The 18,630-nt window shown below is 53.2% G+C and overlaps 8 protein-coding genes and 1 non-coding gene across 9 annotated transcripts; 5 read left to right on the plus strand and 4 right to left on the minus strand.

Moving 5' to 3' along the window:
- Nucleotides 1-310: 310 nt before the first annotated feature.
- Nucleotides 311-1,783, plus strand: QC761_705365 (uncharacterized protein; the record flags this gene model as incomplete). Its single annotated transcript, XM_062882099.1, has 4 exons — nucleotides 311-348; nucleotides 572-1,108; nucleotides 1,172-1,238; nucleotides 1,304-1,783. The coding sequence occupies 4 exons, from the start codon at nucleotides 311-313 to the stop codon at nucleotides 1,781-1,783; spliced, it is 1,122 nt and encodes a 373-aa protein (XP_062728104.1).
- Nucleotides 1,784-1,909: 126 nt separating this feature from the next.
- On the plus strand, nucleotides 1,910-1,982 carry QC761_0105070. The gene has a single exon. It is a non-coding gene; the product is annotated as a tRNA-Val (tRNA).
- A 650-nt stretch (nucleotides 1,983-2,632) lies between these two features.
- QC761_705370 (uncharacterized protein) lies at nucleotides 2,633-4,220 on the plus strand (the record flags this gene model as incomplete). Its single annotated transcript, XM_062882100.1, has 2 exons — nucleotides 2,633-3,108; nucleotides 3,236-4,220. 2 exons carry the CDS (start codon nucleotides 2,633-2,635, stop codon nucleotides 4,218-4,220), a joined length of 1,461 nt encoding a protein of 486 aa, XP_062728105.1.
- Nucleotides 4,221-4,502: 282 nt separating this feature from the next.
- QC761_705380 (uncharacterized protein) lies at nucleotides 4,503-5,378 on the minus strand (the record flags this gene model as incomplete). The annotated part of the gene is made up of 1 exon (XM_062882101.1): nucleotides 4,503-5,378. The coding sequence occupies one exon, from the start codon at nucleotides 5,376-5,378 to the stop codon at nucleotides 4,503-4,505; it is 876 nt and encodes a 291-aa protein (XP_062728106.1).
- A 581-nt stretch (nucleotides 5,379-5,959) lies between these two features.
- On the minus strand, nucleotides 5,960-12,343 carry NDE1_2 (NADH:ubiquinone oxidoreductase). The gene is made up of 2 exons (XM_062882102.1): nucleotides 7,919-12,343; nucleotides 5,960-7,852 (listed from the first exon to the last, which is right to left on the minus strand). Exons 1-2 carry the CDS (start codon nucleotides 8,286-8,288, stop codon nucleotides 6,474-6,476), a joined length of 1,749 nt encoding a protein of 582 aa, XP_062728107.1. The 5' UTR covers nucleotides 8,289-12,343; the 3' UTR covers nucleotides 5,960-6,473.
- QC761_0105110 (uncharacterized protein) lies at nucleotides 9,161-9,636 on the plus strand (the record flags this gene model as incomplete). Its single annotated transcript, XM_062873163.1, has 2 exons — nucleotides 9,161-9,259; nucleotides 9,547-9,636. 2 exons carry the CDS (start codon nucleotides 9,161-9,163, stop codon nucleotides 9,634-9,636), a joined length of 189 nt encoding a protein of 62 aa, XP_062728108.1.
- On the plus strand, nucleotides 11,416-14,118 carry QC761_705400 (uncharacterized protein; the record flags this gene model as incomplete). Its single annotated transcript, XM_062882103.1, has 4 exons — nucleotides 11,416-11,900; nucleotides 11,925-12,342; nucleotides 12,396-12,696; nucleotides 12,751-14,118. 4 exons carry the CDS (start codon nucleotides 11,416-11,418, stop codon nucleotides 13,965-13,967), a joined length of 2,421 nt encoding a protein of 806 aa, XP_062728109.1. The 3' UTR covers nucleotides 13,968-14,118.
- Nucleotides 14,119-14,560: 442 nt separating this feature from the next.
- On the minus strand, nucleotides 14,561-16,532 carry QC761_705410 (uncharacterized protein). Its single transcript, XM_062882104.1, is given in 4 exon segments — nucleotides 14,561-14,639; nucleotides 14,646-15,055; nucleotides 15,125-16,041; nucleotides 16,100-16,532. Coding segments are annotated over 3 exon segments (1,284 nt in total). The 5' UTR covers nucleotides 16,202-16,532; the 3' UTR covers nucleotides 14,561-14,639; nucleotides 14,646-14,790.
- Nucleotides 16,533-16,990: 458 nt separating this feature from the next.
- QC761_705420 (uncharacterized protein) lies at nucleotides 16,991-18,178 on the minus strand (the record flags this gene model as incomplete). Its single annotated transcript, XM_062882105.1, has 1 exon — nucleotides 16,991-18,178. One exon carries the CDS (start codon nucleotides 18,176-18,178, stop codon nucleotides 16,991-16,993), a length of 1,188 nt encoding a protein of 395 aa, XP_062728111.1.
- Nucleotides 18,179-18,630: the final 452 nt, after the last annotated feature.

Consider the following 18,630-nt stretch of genomic DNA (forward strand, 5'->3'; position numbering starts at 1 on the left):
TACAATCTTCGTCCGTCTTTGTTCTTTCATTTGTACAGCTCATGATCTCGCTGTCCGTGAGTATTGTATATACTCCCTAGTTGAGAGGGTAATTGGACGACTGGCTCTCTTATCTCCGGTATCCCCGCAGTATCTAACCATACGCTTACACTTCTGACACTCGAGCTCACGCCCAGCGCTTGCTCACCATCATACCTCGGGCCAGCTGATCAAGCTGAGGGGGTAGATGATGAACACTCTAAGATTGACCCTTCTGGGTCTGCTGTTAGGGACACAGGGAGTGAAGGGGTGGGATCACGTCAACCCTGCCATGTTGAACAGGATCATATCCGAGACTGAAACACCTGTGTTGATTGCTTGTAAGTCACGCATGCCGCTTCACATTGTCTTGCTTGCACCTCAGCTAACACAGTACTTTCTAACTACCTAGTTGTAAAGGTACTACCAGCCTTCTTTTTTTTCATCACACCAGTCTCAACTGACCAATGCATTCTCTGCCCATAACAACAGCCAGAGGAGTTCGTCCCCCACCCCTCACCATAGATATCTGAGTATCTAACCACCCCTATAGACCTTCGAGCGCCTCCCTCGAAGAAGAATGGACAACCGCCACCGCCCTCGCTGATAAACACTCTCGAACCCTACTCAGCATCGACTGCGCAGAACATCCAACCCACTGCGAAATCCAACCCTCCATGACCTTCCCCTCCATCTTCCTACTCCAAGCAAACAAACCCCCAGTTAAATACCTCGGTCCCTTGCTATCCAAATCCTTGAATAACTTTCTGTCTCGGTCCACCCGTCTCCAGCCAACGCCCCTCACGCAGGTAGACGACCTTGCCAAGTTTAAAACCTCGGATGAAACAGTCTTTATTCTCTTTCTTCCCCGGCCGCAGGAGTTTGTTACCAGTGTATACGAAGACCTCGCCCAAAAGTACAAGAACGAGTTCACCTTTGGAACTGTGGTGGGGGTTGATGAACTTCTCAAGAAGGAAAGGGTAGATTTGGAGTTGAAAGGGGTGCTGGTGGTGTATAAACCCCTCGACGGCGAGACAGAAAAGCTTGACCTTACAACAGTCAACTCTGGTGTTGATGAGGTTGAAAAATTGTACCCCCCACCTTTCCATTTTACATGTCCACCCACTCCCATAATATACTAACGCTCCCATAGTATCAAAGAATCCTCCCGCCTCTCAATAACAGATCTCTCCCCCTGGAACCACCCCCGCCTTCTCGAGGTGACCTTTCCCCTCCTCCCTTCAACCCCCCCGTTCTACCCCCATCTCTTACTAACCTTGTATAGCTCCAAAAACCACTGGTCTACCTCTTCGCCCCGACCCCCTCCGCCCGTGACAACCTCCGCAGCCAGTACCTCCGTTTTGCAAAGGATTACTACCAGCAATTCGTCTCCATTCTTGTTGATCCTCACCTTTTTCCTGATCTCATGCCCCAGTTGGGGTTGCTTGACACGACAAGGTTCCCGGCGGGGGCTGTGCGTCTCGTGGCTGAAGATAAAATATATCCTTACCCTCAAACGGAAGAGATGACGTTGGGGAGGGTGCAGGGGTGGGGGATGAGGATTTGGCAGGGAGGGGTTGAGGCTTGGGTTCCCGGTGGTGGTGAGAAGAAAGGAGGGGATAGTGGGATTAGGATTCAGGGAAAGGTAGGGACGAAGAGGAAGGTTACTGTTGGTGGTGGGGGATGGGGGAAGGGGAAGGGCAAGATTCCGACGATACCAGGGGTGAGGATTAATATTCCTGGGGTGAGGAGGGATGAGCTTTAGGTGAAGAAAAGAAGGGGGGAGAGGTGAGAAAGATGAAAGAAAAGAGAGGGGGGGGAAGGGGAGAAGGCAAGAAAAAAAAAAGTAAAATGGAAAGGTACTCCCCCGAAACCAGGGGTTGTTATCTTTTGACCGACCCAGGGATCGAACCTGGCACCTTTTGTGTGTGAGACAAACGTGATAACCACTACACCAGCCGGCCTTTGGACGAGGGTTAGGGTCAGTGGCTGGATTATTATTTGGACTGGAATGGAGGGGTGGTAGGTTGCAGGACAAAGACCCAGAACGAACCGGAATGTAGTGTCAGCAGGTCCAGCCTTGAGATAGATCTCCCATGATATGCTTTGTATAAAACCTCAATTAATGGCTAAAAAACCAATATCTTGAACGCATCTCACCGGCCCGGATACCATCGGCGCTCGGCTCCGGTACCTCTCCCGATCCGATGTGAGGACCCCCGCAGCCTGTACTACTTCTCCAACTTGCCTATCAGGGAATGACACAGAAACGGCCTAGATAAGGGACGTCTCGCATCACATAAGCTTTGCTCTTATCTAATTGTTTGAAGAAGTTGATATCCCCCCCCCCACCACGCTCATTCTCACTTTCATAACTCCAAGAGTGAAGACCTCAGTAGCAGGCAGTTTTAAAGACGGGACTTTGTAAAGTGCCACAGGTTCCCGACCGGCCGGATGAGTATCTGCACTGTGGTCCATCAGCGGTGGAATATTTTGGGTTTCTATCCGATTTGAGGGCCATATCATACGTATTCCAGTTCCCCGTTCCTATTTTTTAAATGAATACTTTACTAACATACTCTTAGCCGCCGTTTCCAAAGTAGTCTCTGTCAATATGACACCTCTCCTCGTCCTCCTCGCCCTCTCCCTCTTGCTCATCTACCTCTTATCTCCCCTCCTTTCCAGAGACCCCCTACCAGGTCCCCTCTACGCCCGCCTAACCTCCCTCATTCTCAAATACCACGAGTTCACCGCCACACGAACCACCTACATCCACTCCCTCCACCTCCGCTACGGCCCCGTAGTCCGCATCGCCCCCAACGAAGTTGCTTTTGCTTCGGCTGCTGCCGCAAAAGAAATCTACTGCAGCAATGGGAGCGGCTACGACAAGACCGAGTGGTATGATTTGTTCAAGGTGTATGACCGGCGAACAATGTTCACTACCTTGGGGAAGAGTGAGCATGCAAAGAGAAAGAGATTGCTGGCGGATCGGTATGCGAATAGTAATATTATGAAGGGGGGGGTTATGGAGGGGATCAAGCAGCGGGCGAGGACGTTTGGGGAGTTGTGTGGACAGGGGGGAAAGGAGGGGGTGGATTTATACGCGAGTTCCCTTTTTTGAGTGAAAGGATATGCTGCTAACTGACTCTGTAGGTCCGTGAGTGCTGCCAGATCAACATATATAACTGCTATCAAGACGTGAAAAACTGACACACAGAAAAGTCCTCCACGCCTACGCCTTCGACTGCGTAACCCTCCACCTCTTCCACCCACACTCAACCAACTCCCTCACCGACCCCAAAGACTCGGAAATCATGCTCGAAGTCACCTTTGACAGCTCCCTCCAAAACCGGCTCCTGAGCCATTACTCCCCCCTCCTCCACCGCCTCCTCAACACCTTCATGGTCAGCATCCTCTCTCTCAAACCCCGTGAAACCCCCCTAGCCGACTCCTTCGTCCTCAACACCGCCGCCCAACCCCACGCCTCCCCTTTCACCCTCCTCCACCGCCTCCACTCACAGTCCTCCCTCGGACAGATCGACATCGCGGCCGAATCCCTAGACCACATGGCGGCAGGAATCGACACTACAGGCGACGCGCTCTGTTTTCTAATCTGGGAACTATCCCGACCTTCTTCTCTCATCTATCAACAGACCCTCCAAGCGGAACTCCGCTCCGCCTCCCCTGACACCCCGTTTGACCAACTCCCCTACCTCGACGCGGCGGTGATGGAAGGACTGAGGATGTTTCCCGCCATTCCCATGAGTCTGCCAAGATATGCACCACCAGGCAGAACCGCCATCATTGACAGTTACAAAATACCCCCCGGCACAATCGTCAGCTGTCAACCCCTCAGCGTCCAACGATTAGGTCCAGAAAAGGGCGGGACTTTCCCTGAACCGGACCGCTTCTGGCCGGAACGATGGCTAAAATCCGAGGGGGAGACACAAGCGGAGTTTGAGGAGAGGGATAGGGTGATGAAGAAGGGGTTCATGGCTTTTGGGATGGGGGGGAGGGGGTGTATTGGGAAGCATCTTGCGCTGGCGGAGATGAAGTGTTTGTTGAGGGAGGTGTACACCAGGTTTAGGACGTTGCCGGATGAGAGGATGAGAGCGGAGGAGATGGAGCAGGCGGATTTGTTGGTTAGTAGTCGCCCGGCTGGGCAGAGGTGTTTGGTTAGGTTTGAGAGGCTGGAAGCGTGAGATTGGGAAACACGCATGAATCGAAATGTCCCATCTCTTAAACTTGAAGAGCGACAGTCAAATGCAAAAATGAATATATATATATATATATATATATATACAACTGTTGGAAAAAAAAATAAAAAAAACACTAATAAAGCTCCAAGCTGAAATCCATCATCAAACAACAATTACACAATACCAACTGGCCTGCTTCGCCCTTTTTTTGCCTTTTTTTTTTTTTTTTTTGTTTTTTTGCTTCCAATCCCATCACAAACGCTTGCTTACATACCCATCACACCCCTATTTCGTCACCGTCTCCCACAAATCCTCCATCTGAATCACCCCCGGCACACTAGCCAACAACCCCACCACCCCCTCCGTCACCCCCGGCAACCCCCCATCCACACTCCAATGCACCGTCAACGGCGCCCAAGCCAAACTCTTGGCCAGCTTCCTCTTCCACTCCCTCGCCTCCTTCTTCTCTTCCTCTCCATCCTTCTTCTGAACCTTCCTGCCCACCCGCTCAGCAAGCAATTTCCCAATCTCGATCCCGACAAACGCCCCCCAAAACCTAGCCGACCATTTGTACGCCCTCCCCTGCTGCTCCGGACTCCACCCCATCACCCCCCTGAAACTCAAGTACGCCCCGTTCTCCAGCCCCTGAAGCAAAACACAGAGGACAAGCCGGATATAATCCAGCGTTTTGGCGGTGATGGATGTCGTGGGGGAGGAGACGATGGAGCGGCCCCAGGAGTAAATCCCCAATAGCGCCCAGAGGCGGAGGATAACCCTTGACTCGGACATCAACGCCGAGAGGTTGTTGAGACGTTTGGCGAGGAGAGTGACGAGGGTTTTGCGGGCGATGGGTTGGGAGGTTTTGGAGAGGAGGGTGGTTATGTGACCAGAGGTGAGGACTGAGGCGGCGAGTTTGGAGGTGTAGCACAGCAACAGCATCACTGTGTCGATCCCTGAGGGGGTGGACATGCATTTCTCGAGGCGGGAGAGGAACAAGTTTGTGGAGGAGGGGAGGTTGGCGAGGAGGGTGGTTAGGGGGAGGGTGTTGGGGGGGGTGGTCAACGGTTTGGAGGGGGAGGGGATTGGGTCACCTGAGGGGAGGTCGGCGATGGGTTGTTGTTGGGAGGGGATTTCGGCCGGGGCGGTGTCGGTGGTGGACATGATTGCGGTGGTTTTTGGTGGTGGTGGTGATGATGATGAAAATGTGGTGTGTAGTTGAGGTGAAAGTGAAAAGGAGAGGTGAGATGTAAATGCGACAAGGCTGATAGAGCTCGCTCTGGGTAAAATAGCTTTCGTGCGGGGAAGAAAGCTCCAAAAATCTCCAGGAACAAATCAAGCTGTGCTCTCTCTCCAACAAAATGAAAGATGATCAAAGAAATAGAAGGAAAGAAAAAAAAAAAAAAAAAAAGAAAAAAAGCTGGCTATCGAATTCCGAACCGGGGGACCCGTCCGCATAAAAGCATTCCTCCTCAACTCGTCGTTCCAGGCGCCTAAACCACCAACTTATTACCTACCCCAAAATCCCCACACGTCGCCTGCGCCCTCTGACAATGTGACCCGAACTCACAATCCGGGGTCCGCTGCCCAGCCGAACTTCGCTGGCTCGCTAGAAAGTGCACAAAACAACGCGCCAAGCAGCTCGGCCGCCGCTCAACAACCTCGGCTCGCCGCGGCAGACCATCCCGCCTTGCCCGCGCCCCCCTTTCTTCCGCTCACACCATCGACGGAACATTTTCTCATTGGTGGTTGGCCCCAAAACACCTCCACCGAGATGAAATGCATCAAGATCTTATCAATCTAATCATTGATCATCTTCCCTGTCCATCTCTAAAAAACGGCTAGGGTGTCTGGTCTTGGGCCGTCTTGGAACAAGACTGACTCGAGCAGACGGCACGTGGGATTCATCCCGGGAACCCGGACCGTTGGATGGATGGATGGATGGATCGTCGATCATAGGTACAAGAAGCACCTGGTTGAGCCATTATAATACTTCGAGAAAGTCCTCAGCAACGTTTCACGGGTGTCAATATTTGATGATACATACAGCAAAAAGAAATTCGTTTGCCCCTAGTCTATTTCCCGCCAAAAATGAAAAAGCCAGTCTAGCCCATGTTCTATTAGGTTAGGTGCCCACCCCCGAGACTCCGTCATTAACAAGAAAAACTACACAAAGGGAATGATGAAAGCCCGCTCATCCATGATCGCCACGCGGCGGACCTCGAAACGAGAGAAGAAGAGGTTGGCTCGAAAACCAGTCTACTCGCGAGAAAGATCGCGACCGAAGAGCTTGGACTTGAGCCAGTCGTTGATGACCAGCAGACGATTCCTGGTGCTGAAGCACATGCTGATGTAGGCGCTTCTCCAAAAGAGGTAGGTCAAACCACCGGCGGCGGCAACGTTGCCGTTGAACCATGTGACGTCAGCGACAGCCTTCTCGCTGCCAATATAAGCGAGGGAACCCTGGTGACTGTAGTGGAAGGGCTTCACGTCCTTGATGCGGCGGAGCTGACGCTCATACTCCTCAATCTCGCGCGAGATCTCGGCTGTGTTGCCGGGCTGGAGGTTGAGAGAACCGCTGAGCTCAGCAATCTTGTTCTCGAGAGCCTCAGTCCTGGCCATGTTGTTGAACAGGCGCGCGAGGAAGTTGCCCTCTTGACTCGCAACCTGGGCGGTGGGGGCGTAGCCGGCAACGGCGCAGTCACCGACAGCCCAGATGTCGCGGGCACCCTGCACAACAAGGTACTCGTTTACAGCGAGGCCGCGGCGAGAGTTCTTTTGCGCAGGGATACGCTGCATGAGATCCTGGACGACGGGACGAACGGCGTTGCCGGTAGCCCAGACGAGAAGACCGTAGGGGAATACAATCGTCTCCTTGGTGCCGTCGGGGCGAGTAGCCACAGCCTCAACCGTCTTGTCTGTGACCTTCTTGACCATGGTCTTGGTGTGAATGTTGATCTTTTCCTCCTTGAAGGTGCTCTCGGTGTACTCGATGAGCTGCTTGGAGAAGCTAGGGAGGACGTTGGGGAGAGCCTCGATCAGTGTCACGCGGAAGCGGTCGCTGATCTCGGGAACCAGCTTCTTGATGTCCTCCTCGAAGAAGTCCTGCAGCTCGCCGGCGAACTCGACACCAGTCGGGCCACCGCCAACCACCACCATGTGCATGAGACGGTCAATCTCCTCGGGCGACTGGTCCTTGAAGGCAGCCGTCTCGACGCAGTCCATGATCCTTTTGCGGATTCTTTGAGCGTCACCAATCTCCTTCAGGAAGCATGAGTGCTCGCGGACGCCAGGGATGCCAAAGGTCGCGTTCTCGGCACCAACACCAACCACCAACATGTCGTAGGGGACCTCGGTCTCGGTCATGTCACCCTTGACTTCCGAGTTGTCAAAGATGCGCACCACCTTGCGGTCGGGGTCGATGGAACTAGCTTCGGCCTCGTAGAATCTTACGCTCGCCTTCTTGGAGCGCAGAATTGTGCGGATGGGCTCCATGATGGAGCGGTGCTCGATGGTGCCGGTCGTGCAGGATGGGAGAAGGGGGGTGAAGAGGAAGTAGTTGCGCGGCGAGATGACGATGACATTGTAGTTTTCGGTGTCGAGACGCTTCAGGAGGGAGACAGAACCCCAGCCGGTGCCTGATGCGCATGTTAGCAGCTGTCAATGGGTGCATTATGCGGTCTGATGCAATGTCATGCACTCACCGAGAATGACAAGCGTCTTCTTGGTCGGGTCTGGCTCGGTCTGGGGTTCTGGGTGTCTGTCCTCGTAGATGCCGTAGCCGATGTAGGCGACACCGGCGATGGCAGAGAGGTATCCCAACCTCCACGCCCACCTCAGCGTCCGGAATCGGCGCTTCTTGGGGGGCTGAGGGGCAGGAGCGGCCTGGTCGGCATACCCGCGCCTGAACTGCCTCGAGACAGGTCCTTGTAAGCTACCAAAGGCAGGTCTGGCGGCCACAGTCTTGCGTGATGACTGGATGAATAATCTGGGGACCTGGGAGGAGGACTGGAGCAAAGCGGCACCCGAACGGGGCACCGCAAGCTGTGCGAGGGCTCGCGACGACGAGGACATTGCCTGATGGGCAAACACGGAAAGGCCGGCGGAGAGCAGGAGAGGGGCCTAGGTAAAATAGGAAGAGTTCAACGTCGAGGCGACGGCGGGCGCAAGGCAGAGATACCAGCTGAGGGTATATCTAAAAGGCTGAGGGAAAGGAATAGAGACTGAGGAGGGGACTCGAAAAGAAACAGGCGGAAAAAATGAAGCAAGATGTCGCAGGGCAGGGTGATAAGGCACAGGTGAGCTGGTGATGGTTAGTGACTAAGATGGAGTTCGGGAGACCCCTGTAAGCAGTTTCTTTTCAACTTTTTCGATTTTATCCTATTCGGCGCTTCTGCTCAGCGGGACCCCCACCTGCCCAGCCAGCCATTCAGATGCCGCGAGAGACACATTCAGCACTCCACCATCCCTCGCTGCCAAGGGGCTCTGCAAGGATCCCATGGATGACGACACAACTCATAGCTCAATTTTTCTCCAAAGGTTTGAAACGTCGCTGGCGATGCATGGCCATTGTCACAGCAAAAGAGTCATTTTCTTAACTGCCGCGTCCGGAGGCTGGAGCACCAACATCCCACTGAGACAAGGGAATTTCCGTATTTCGGAGAAGGCCAGTGTGACAGTGGCAGGGCTGACAGACAGCGTGACGGCGTGGGCGGGAAGGAAACCGCGCAAACGACTCCGATAAGGGGCTGCCACCAGGACATGATAAACATACCCATACCAGAGAGCCTCGATGCGTCCAAAAAGGAGCAGGGACATGTTTGTCATCAGTTGCCTCCCCCCCCACGCCCCTCCCATCATCTCATTATTTTGCGCAATTGGCATTTTGTTCCTGCGCCCCTTTAGCTCGTGTCAGCGGTGAGGATAGTAGGATGATGTCGAACGACATGCAATTGCAATTCGAGTCTGTGGTTGCGATTAGGGTGCATCCTGGATGTTTGTTCAGCAATAACCCCGCCAACTCCGCTATCACATGCGGGTCCAGCGTAATTGCACGGACCCTCCGAACGCTCCGCTTCCAGCTCCGACCCGGACGAAGTCTGTCAGTTGAAAATTCCGGCCCTGTACGGCCGTTGCCAAGTCGGGCCCGGAGCTGCTCCTTGTGGGACTGGGCTCTCCGGCTAAATGCTGTTGGGTCTCAACTCTCAAGCGCTGAGGCGCTCAGTGTCTTTGACAATTGACCAAGTCTCACACTTGATTATTTTGACTGTTGAAATCTCAACAAGACGATCATTCCTTCCACAACCAAGGTACTAACAACACATGCTAACAGGGTCGCTCCTGCCAGTCATTACCGACTGCCACCGAGGCTGCTGTCGTCGGGAGAAGTAGGAACATGAAGAAGAAGGAACATGTGAGGTGACTCCGACCAAACCCGCAACTTAGTTGGGGAAACTCTTGGTTATCTCCATTCAAGAGGCAAACAGCAAGTTTCTTCTCCAACCTATATCCGTCCCGAGGGATGGGAGTGCGAATCACCGCCTTCTTCCATTGCCGCCGTCCCGAGGCTCCGTCTTCAATTCTATTCCCATTCTTTTCAACTTCCGGGTGGCCTCCTCGGAGGATATTCGCCCGGTGGTTTGATCTCTGACACAGAAAACCTGTGTGCCTGATGCCCAGCCCGGCGCGCATCCCCATCAACGGCGCGCATGAGTGATCGTCAATGATCTGGTCGCCCGTCAACGCTGGGCCCTCGCACCCCGCATCTGGCTGAGGTCTGGCCTGCATTGCACACCCACCCCTGACCGGCAAGCGATCAAGATCGAGTTCAGGCTAGGTATCAAGACCACCACTGGCTCTTCACCTTCATGAAGCTCTGGGGATTTCCCACATGCACTTATTCTACGCGACTGATCATCGCCATGCCGTCTTTTGTTCGATGCTTGTGAAGGCTTAAGTGATTCTTTGAACAGAACCACAAGTCCACAGCATCATGTCGCAGTGGAAGAGCCTTGGCGGCGTCTCTGGTATTGCTGGGTCGAAGCTCTGAGCTCCGTGTGTCTTGGCGATGGCCTTCGGCAACCTCCCCCGCCCCCAACCTTTGCCGACCAGAGTGAAAAACCGTCAAATCACTGACTGCTCCGTGAGATTACGGATCCAGGCTTTGCTTTTCTCACTCTCGCCTACTTTTTCCTTTCCTCATGAAGCGATTGCTACCCCGGCTTGGTGTAAGAGAGCCGGAGCCGCTCTCCACATTTTGGCACTCGTCGTCCGGCTGAAACGCGACATCCGTGGCTGAGACATCAAACCCCTTGCTCTCCTGTCACACCTCAACTGCTCGCTCCCCTTTCCACTTTCAGACGTCAGGCATAGGCCAGTGCACATTCACCACGGGCACGCTGCCCCCAGCTTTCTTCACGTCAATGCCGAGTGTTGCACGAGCAGTCCCTGAAGTCCACCTCTTGGATGAGGCTCTTGTTCAGATGCGCCTCATTGGCTGCCAAGAGGCCCCCCCCACAGCCGGCAAGGCAATGGCACTCGACCACACGATCCGAGTCTGGGAAGTCCCTGGCCCTGTTCCCAATCGAGCTGATGTCTCGTAACGCCCCTTCATCCACCCCCGGGCTGTGATCCCTCAGTAGGAAGGAGCTCTTGATTGTCCCTCTGAAGCCGGAACCAGTATCCCTGAGCCATCTCCGGCTCTTGGGTGTTCGGTCTAGGCAGTCTGCGGGGAAAGGGTTGTCAGAATGAGAGCTTGTGGTGTCGCTCGAGCCATCCTAGACGTCTCCTCTGGAAAGCTTGGGCTCTTGGTTCGTCATGCACCCACCCTCTCCCACGGAGGCGGGTGATCAGTCCTGGTTCTGACCTGTTACCACATTCTCTTCTCACCACGCTTTTCTTCCTTTCACTCCATTCTTTCTGCCGCCTGTTCCATTCTTTTCTTTCCGCAGGGCCGGTTTCCCGTTGCTTTAGTTCTTGTATACTAATTTCATTCTGGATATTTCATCCATAATTCTTTCCATTCCTTTCTGTCACTCATTTCAAACTGCGAGTTCATTTCTGTACCCGCTGGAACGCTGTATTATCCATCGAAATTGAGGGGCAGCTATCCATGAATTGTGGGATATGAATCGACTGGGCGGTCTACCCCGATCATCACTGGAAAGTTCCAAGGCAAACTTGAGAATCTTGAGAGGAGGGAATGGCACCTTTACGTCGTCAAACGAAGCCGATTGCTCGAGGGAGAGAAGGAGGTGCTCCCATGTTGGATGCTGGAGAGCTTCACATTCGACAAGAGAATAGGGACGACGAAGACGAGGAGACCCGCCGACGCCGGTTCAGATTTGGCAATAACCGAAACAATAATGACGGGGACGGGGACGGTGACAGCAATCGAAACAGCAGATTTGGCGGGGGAAACCGCGGCGGTAATAACGACGACAACGACGATAACAACGGTGGTAGATCTGGCAACAACAGGGGAGGCAACAACAGAAACAACAGATTTGGCGGGAATCGAGGTAGTAATAGAGGGGGCAATAACAATAATAACGGCAATGACGACGGCGATGATGACAACGACGGCGGTAACGGAGGTAACCGGAATGGCGGCAACGGAAACAGACGATTCAGAGGCGGATTCAGAAATCGAAATGGGAATGGAAATGGGAACGGGAATGGGAACGGGAATGGGAACGGGAATGGGAGCGGGAATGGTAACAACGGGAATGGTAACAACGGAAACGATGACTCTAACCCGCCAGAGGACTCTCCCGAAGCAGACCCTTCCGTGACACCGCCGCCCTCAGGGGACTCCCCGCCGACCGAACCGCCCCCGGCCGAGGTGCCAGCCGAAGATGCCCCAGCCGAAGATGTACCAGTCGAAGATGTGCCAGTTGAATCTGTCCCGTCTGCAGATTTTGCAGCAGAGCCCGTACCGGCCGAGCCGGCACCAGCTGAGCCGGCACCGGTTGAGCCTTCGCCGCCAGAAGCCACACCTGTCGAGGGTGTTCCTCCAGAAGCAACACCTGCGCCAAGCCCTCCTCCAATATCAGGAGATCCTGGAGCTTTGCCCAACCCAGGCGTCATCATTCTACAGTCCCAAATACAAGCAACACCAACAGTAGAAGTGAGTTTTCAGGGATGAAAATGAACCAGTCCCTCTTTGCTAACTTTGTGCAGGCGGTGCCGACTGTGACTGACTTTGTACCTGTCGAAACGGTGACCAACCTGGATGGGACCACCGGACTTTTGACAGAAATTATCGGAAACGGCTCACGGTCAGACGGAGCTGTTCCCTTCCCCACGGATCCAACACCAACGTCGCTTCCAGTGCCTGATATTGTAAACCTTCCTGGAGGTGATCGAGATGCTTCTGGGCCCACCAGTACTGTTATTCCCGATGATAGCAACCGCATTGAGGCTCCTCAGGGAGGTATGGATCCGACCGCGGAAAGAGTCCTGATCTCTGTGGGATCTATTGGTAGGTTGTTGCTCTGCTTTTCTTTTGAGGCATATTACTAACAAGAATAAACAGGAGCGTTTGTCTTGATCTGCTTTATCGTTTGGATGGCACGAAGAGCAATGAAAAAGCCCCGACTATCCAACAGTGTGGCCAGTGCAGGATCTGGCGGAGGGCTACCATTCTTTGGACGCAAGAACTCGCACAAGTCGGCGCCTTCTACTGTCACTCTTTCCCCCCCTCCAAAATACCGCGAGAAGGAGGGAGCCTCTGAGGTCCCGCAAGTAGGGGAATATTATCCTCCAGAGAAGACAAAAGAAGAACCACAGCCTTCATTGCAGCCTCCGCCAACACAGGTCCAGCAGCAGGTAGCCGAACCACAAGTTCTCCAAGCCGCCTTACCTTTGCAGCAGCAGCAGCAGCAGCAGCAACAGCAGCAACAACAGCAACCGCAGCTGCCACCTCTTCAAACTTCATTCCCTGCCCACCAACCCCAGGTGCCTTTCACCAACTATTATCAACCAAAATACAATACCGACATGACGTATGATCCGACAAACGCCTTCAATATCATGCCTCCAAATCTACGGTATTCTCATCAGCAACAAGAGTCCTTTAGTTCCACCAATGCGGCCCAATTTGGGGCATTCATGGTTCGCACCGATCACGCAAACGTAACTTATCCCAACGGAGTCTCACCAATCACTACGTACTACACCCCGTCGCCAATTGCGCAGCAGTCACAACAGCCGCAACAGCCGCAGCAACTCCCGGTGCCTTATAATCTTGTCTATCAGGAAGCTGGTCGGAGATCACTAGTGTCGTCTCTCTCGTCAGGATTTGGCGATGGTGCTGAGATTGTGACATCTGCCACCCTCCTTGCGCCACCACCGCCAGCAGCCACAGCTACCAGGTCGTCTAGCCATTATTCAACCAGGTTTTCGTATGTATCACCAGTGCAGCAACAACCGCCGCCATTACCACAGCAACCACAAGGCCAGAGAGATACCGTGTACACACAAGCGAGCGAAGACCAACCCACTCGGTTCAGATCGTTGAACTCGTGGGTAGAGCAGCAGACGGGACGAATCGTACGAACACAAGAGCGAGACCCGACCTGGCAAATGCAACAGGAACAGATTCCTGGGCACCCGGGGATTCCTGGGATTCACAACCCGCCGGACGAGCAAAACTTTGGAATGATGATGCAAGACGATGAGGTGCCGAGAAGGGTGGAGAGTGCGCTGGCAAGCATGAGCCCGACGGAGAGGAGCAGGCTAGTAGGGCCTTGAGTTTATTTACCGACCATGATCATGTAATTCTTTTATCTATAGTCGGAAGATTATGATATTACTCACATGACAAAAAAGCCACAACCAACCAACCTCTGTCCTACTTGTTTCTTCTCTTCATGTTGTTTTTCCGAGCCTGGTGCCTGGGGACACGCTTAATACCATTTCTGAGAGAGGGAGTAAGTAGGGCAGAGGTTTGGTTAGGGTGTCATTTGGTTTCGGACATTGTTTTCTTTTTTTCTCTTCTTTTCACTCTTTGGGGGGGGTTTTTGGCAAAAGAAAAATTGGTGTGCAGCGAGCGGGTGTTGATCAAGTCTGGAACGTTTTTCTGCTTTTGTCTTTTTGTAATCTTTGAACCTTTTTTTCTTCTTCGATATTTGTGTCTTGACTTTTTTCTGGATACCCATATTTACCTTACCTTATCAGGCCTTTTCGCTCGTTTGTTTTTTATTGGAGGTTTTTACTTTTGGGAGGAGAAGGAAAGAAAGTAGCTGCTTTAGGTTCAGCTTGTGCGGAGATAGCTAGGTAGCAAGATATGAAATTTAACGAGTTGGACAATTCAATCCTTGACTCACTCACACAGAAAAGTCCAATTCTCTTTCAAAGGTATTTGAATTCGTCTACTCATGTGATGATATTCATGTGTCTCTTGGAACCTAGTGATGATAACGCCTATACCTATATAATACGAATAAGCTCCCGTGATCAAAGCCCGGCCCAGTCTCGCAATCCCAAAATCAAACGCCGTTCATATGCCATCAATCCCCCTCCCATCCTTCTCCCAAGTCAATCCACCTCGTGTATTCCAACACCCAATCCCTACCTAGTTATGTTCAATCGGCTCCTCAGGCAACAGCTCCTCCACCTCCCTCACCCTCAAAAACGCAAACGGTGGCTGCACAATCCCGTTGAACAAGAAGGTGAAATACACCAGCAGCGCGAAACCGACAACCTGCAACCACTTGAACGTCTCCCACCCCAGACCAAGCGAGACAATCCAGATGAAGAGCGTCCTGCAAGTGTCGATCGTAGACCGGGACGTGGCGCTGACGCTCCTGGTGACGGAAAGACCAAAAAAGTTGAAGCCTCTGTTCGAGAAAAAGTCAGCAAACACAGCCCTTTTCGAGAACCACCGGGGATGAAAGAGCGGAACATACCCGATACTAATCATAATCAACAAACTGCTCACAAAAACAGCTCTGTACTCCCAAAACTGCCTCCAGCCCTCCACCATGTCAAACGGCCCCAGCCTCCCCGCCTCCGTCCGCCCAACAGCAAAATGCAACACCGTCATCCCGAGCAGCGTGACACTAAACCCAAAAATCCCCTCCCATCCCACCACCCGGATCGGCTCAATGCTCGACCTCTCCAGAATCCACTCCTCAAGGACAAACTGCGTAGCCGTAAAAATCTGCGCTCCGGCGATCATCAAAACGCCGATGATCACCCTCAACGCATCGCTTTCCACCCCCGTGGCCGAATGCGCAGACGCGGCGTGTTTCTTGTCCGGTTGAATCGCCCCTGCGAGGCCGACGATGGCAACACCGGTCATGACACCAACAAGGGAAAGCCATTGAAAAAGGTGAAGATGCCGACGAAGAAAAATAACACTAAACAACCCCACAAAGAGGACCAATGCCCCTCTAGTCATTTGATAAATCGACGCCGCCACAAGCAACAGCCCCGCGTTCATGAGGGTGGTTCCCAAAATGTCGCAGATGGCTGGCAAGGCCAAAAGACAAACCCTCCACCCCCGGAGGACAGAGTGAGTTTCTTCCTTAAAGGCAGGGTCGTTGATTGTCCCGTTGCCGCCACCCCCGGTCAGAGCAGTGCGGGAGTGGATGCTAGCATTGTCCGCCGCAGGCTCTTCGTCGTCGGCTGTTGTCCGGACGGGTTGGTAGGCGGTGGTGGTGTCTGATTTGGCAATGTAGCGGTTGTAGAGAGACATGATGCCCACGACGACCCAGCAGCCCATCTCGCCGACGAACATTTGGAGGGTTTGGATGACGGGTTGCTCAAAGTGGCGGCGTTTTTTGGGGTCGGGGTTATCGCAGTTGCGGACGCATTGGTTGTCCTTTTTCGGGAGTCAGCTTCAATCGGGATAATAAGAGCGATAGAAGAGATGTTGTTACCTGGTATTTGGTCAAGAGGGTGTTGCACACTCCCGTCAGCAGCATCATGCCCACCAGGAACGGTATCACCGCCCTGGCGGGGATGATGGTGTTGGGCGCCATGTTTGGCGATAGCGACAGCGATTCGTGATCAACCAGTTATGTGAAAACCGACAACTGGATTAACGATGTTGAGGAAAGAGAGGAGGAGGTGGTGCCTGGATAAAGACACCTGAATCAATCGCGCAGCAACGCAGACGCGGCGGAATACCACCCCAGCCGCTTATCTCGACGAATGGCAACCTATCTCTCTCTGCAAGGCACCTCAACTGATCTAACTCGTAACGTAATCCCGTGGCTGTCGCGGAACAACAGGAACAGGAAACGTGGTCCCTTTTTATTCAGAAACAAAGAAGAACCTGCGGTGTAAGCCTCGTTTTTCTCGAAGCTGTCCGCTTTTGTCGTCGGAAGAGAAGACCAGAGAGAGAGATGAGACCCGGAGGCTGGAGTCAAAAGGATGGCAGGTGATGCAGATAACGTAACGGCCGCTGTGGGCAAGCGGTGTCCCTGTGACGCTTGGTTGATCAGTGGAGTTTGGGGAATGCGGAGCCAGCCACAACCCCTGTCAAGAGATCGATAGGCATCCGATAAGCCACCGGAGGACAGCCTCACACAACCTGCAACCAACGAGACATCCGAGTCCAGGGCAAAACACTCGTGATTCAAAATATCATGATGTTGTTGTTGATGATGATGTTGTTGTTGTTGTTGTTGTTGTCTGACGATGTGGTATATTGACCTTTCTACTCCGTAACCTTACTCCCTCCCAAGTCCCTCAAAAACCCAGACCCGCTACCGTAAAACGCCGTTATCATTGCATTTTGGTATTACCATTACTTGTATACCCCCAACTTAAGCCTTCTCCACATCCTTCACCTTCTTCTTCTCCTTCGGCTTCTTATCCTTGATATTATTCCAGTGCGGAATCCCCATCTCCTTATCCCTTGCCAACCTCTCCAAATCCCTATCATTGCACGGCACCCCCTCAATGCTCTTGACCTTCTTCCCCTCCAAAAACATGACATAGCCGCCCACCATCGCTATGATGCACGCAATAGCCACCAAAAACCCCGTCACCCAGCTCGGCCGGTCAAAGCGATTCATACCCCACATGACACCGCACAAGCCGCACTGAGCAAACGTGTTCATCACCATGGACCAAATAACAAAATCCAACTTCCAAACCGCCGTCGCAGGCGCCCTCGTCCCGGTCAGCGGCGCATTGGGAATATTCTTCTCGGGCGTCGGGATCACCTCCCTCGGCACCCCCTCGGGAATATTCTCCGGCCCAACATCCACCGCCAGCTCCTCCGACCCCTTCAGTCTGAACCAACTCCTGTGAATCCCCGCCAGTCTCCTGAGCCCATCGAAATCACCCATGATTCTGTACTTCAACAAGTAATACCAGTCCCTAAACCTCCACGGCGCCAGCCCAAAAGCAGTGACGCAGAACAATCCAGTCAGCACCTGAGAATCCCACTCCACCCACTTCCTCCGCGGCGAGTCGATATCATCACAGGTAGGATAACACATGGCCGGTGCGGCGTTGCAAAGCAGCAAAAACAACATGCCGCCCCACGCAACAATGTTCAAGCCGTAAATAGTCCAAAAGAAACCCATCGGCGTGGTGAAGAACTTCCAGAATGATTTCAGTGCCTGCTTGGTGGCTTCGCCCTTGGGGTATTTGGGCGGGAAGTGATAGCCGTTATTAAACGACCTTGTGTGCTCCAGAGGACGCCTTGTTGGATGTTTATCGGTAGACTCGACCGGCTCAGCGGCGATTGTCTGCTCGTCGGAGGAAGGGACTCGCTTGGTCTCATTCTCGAGGGCGACTTGCTCGGCAGTGGGGAATTCGCCTGAGGGCGATGCTGTGCGGCCGCCGCCGCGGGGGATGTGAGGGGCGACTAGTGTTGATGCTAGATCTCCAGAAACGGCCATGAAGCCTTCGGGTACTCGTGAGGTTTCAAACTCTTCTGACAATCTTTGCACGAGGGAAGGGGTTTTGGAGCCGCCGCGGCCGCTGTAGGGTGGGTTGTCCATGTCGTCGAGGTTGTGATGTATGTAGAATATTATCTCATGCGATAGGTGATGTTGCTTGAGGAAATGACCAAATTCTTATGCCAGGTGAAACAAAGTAGCGGTGATGCTGACGTCGGTGGTTAAATTGCTGGGGTGATGTATGTGGGAGATGGCAATGCCAATGACACAAGAGGCTGGGTGTCGCACAGTACACACGCGAGCAGCAAGAATAAGTTGGCGGAATAACAAGTGTTGAGTTGGAAAATGAAACCAACAGTTCTCTCCTGGTGATGCAGAATTAAAACAAAAGTACTCGAGAGCAATGGGGTCAGGTTGGATAGAAAACGAAAAAGGGCACAGGCGGCAGATGGTGTCGTCACATAATCTTGAGAAGGGGGAACGGCCACGGACGAGAATGGCAGCTTCCGCGTATTCTCGCCTGAGACGGTGTCTGTGTCGTGGGAAGCTGGGCT

Source organism: Podospora bellae-mahoneyi, chromosome 7 (assembly GCF_035222275.1).
Source record: "Podospora bellae-mahoneyi strain CBS 112042 chromosome 7, whole genome shotgun sequence".
Classification (NCBI taxonomy): domain Eukaryota; kingdom Fungi; phylum Ascomycota; class Sordariomycetes; order Sordariales; family Podosporaceae; genus Podospora; species Podospora bellae-mahoneyi.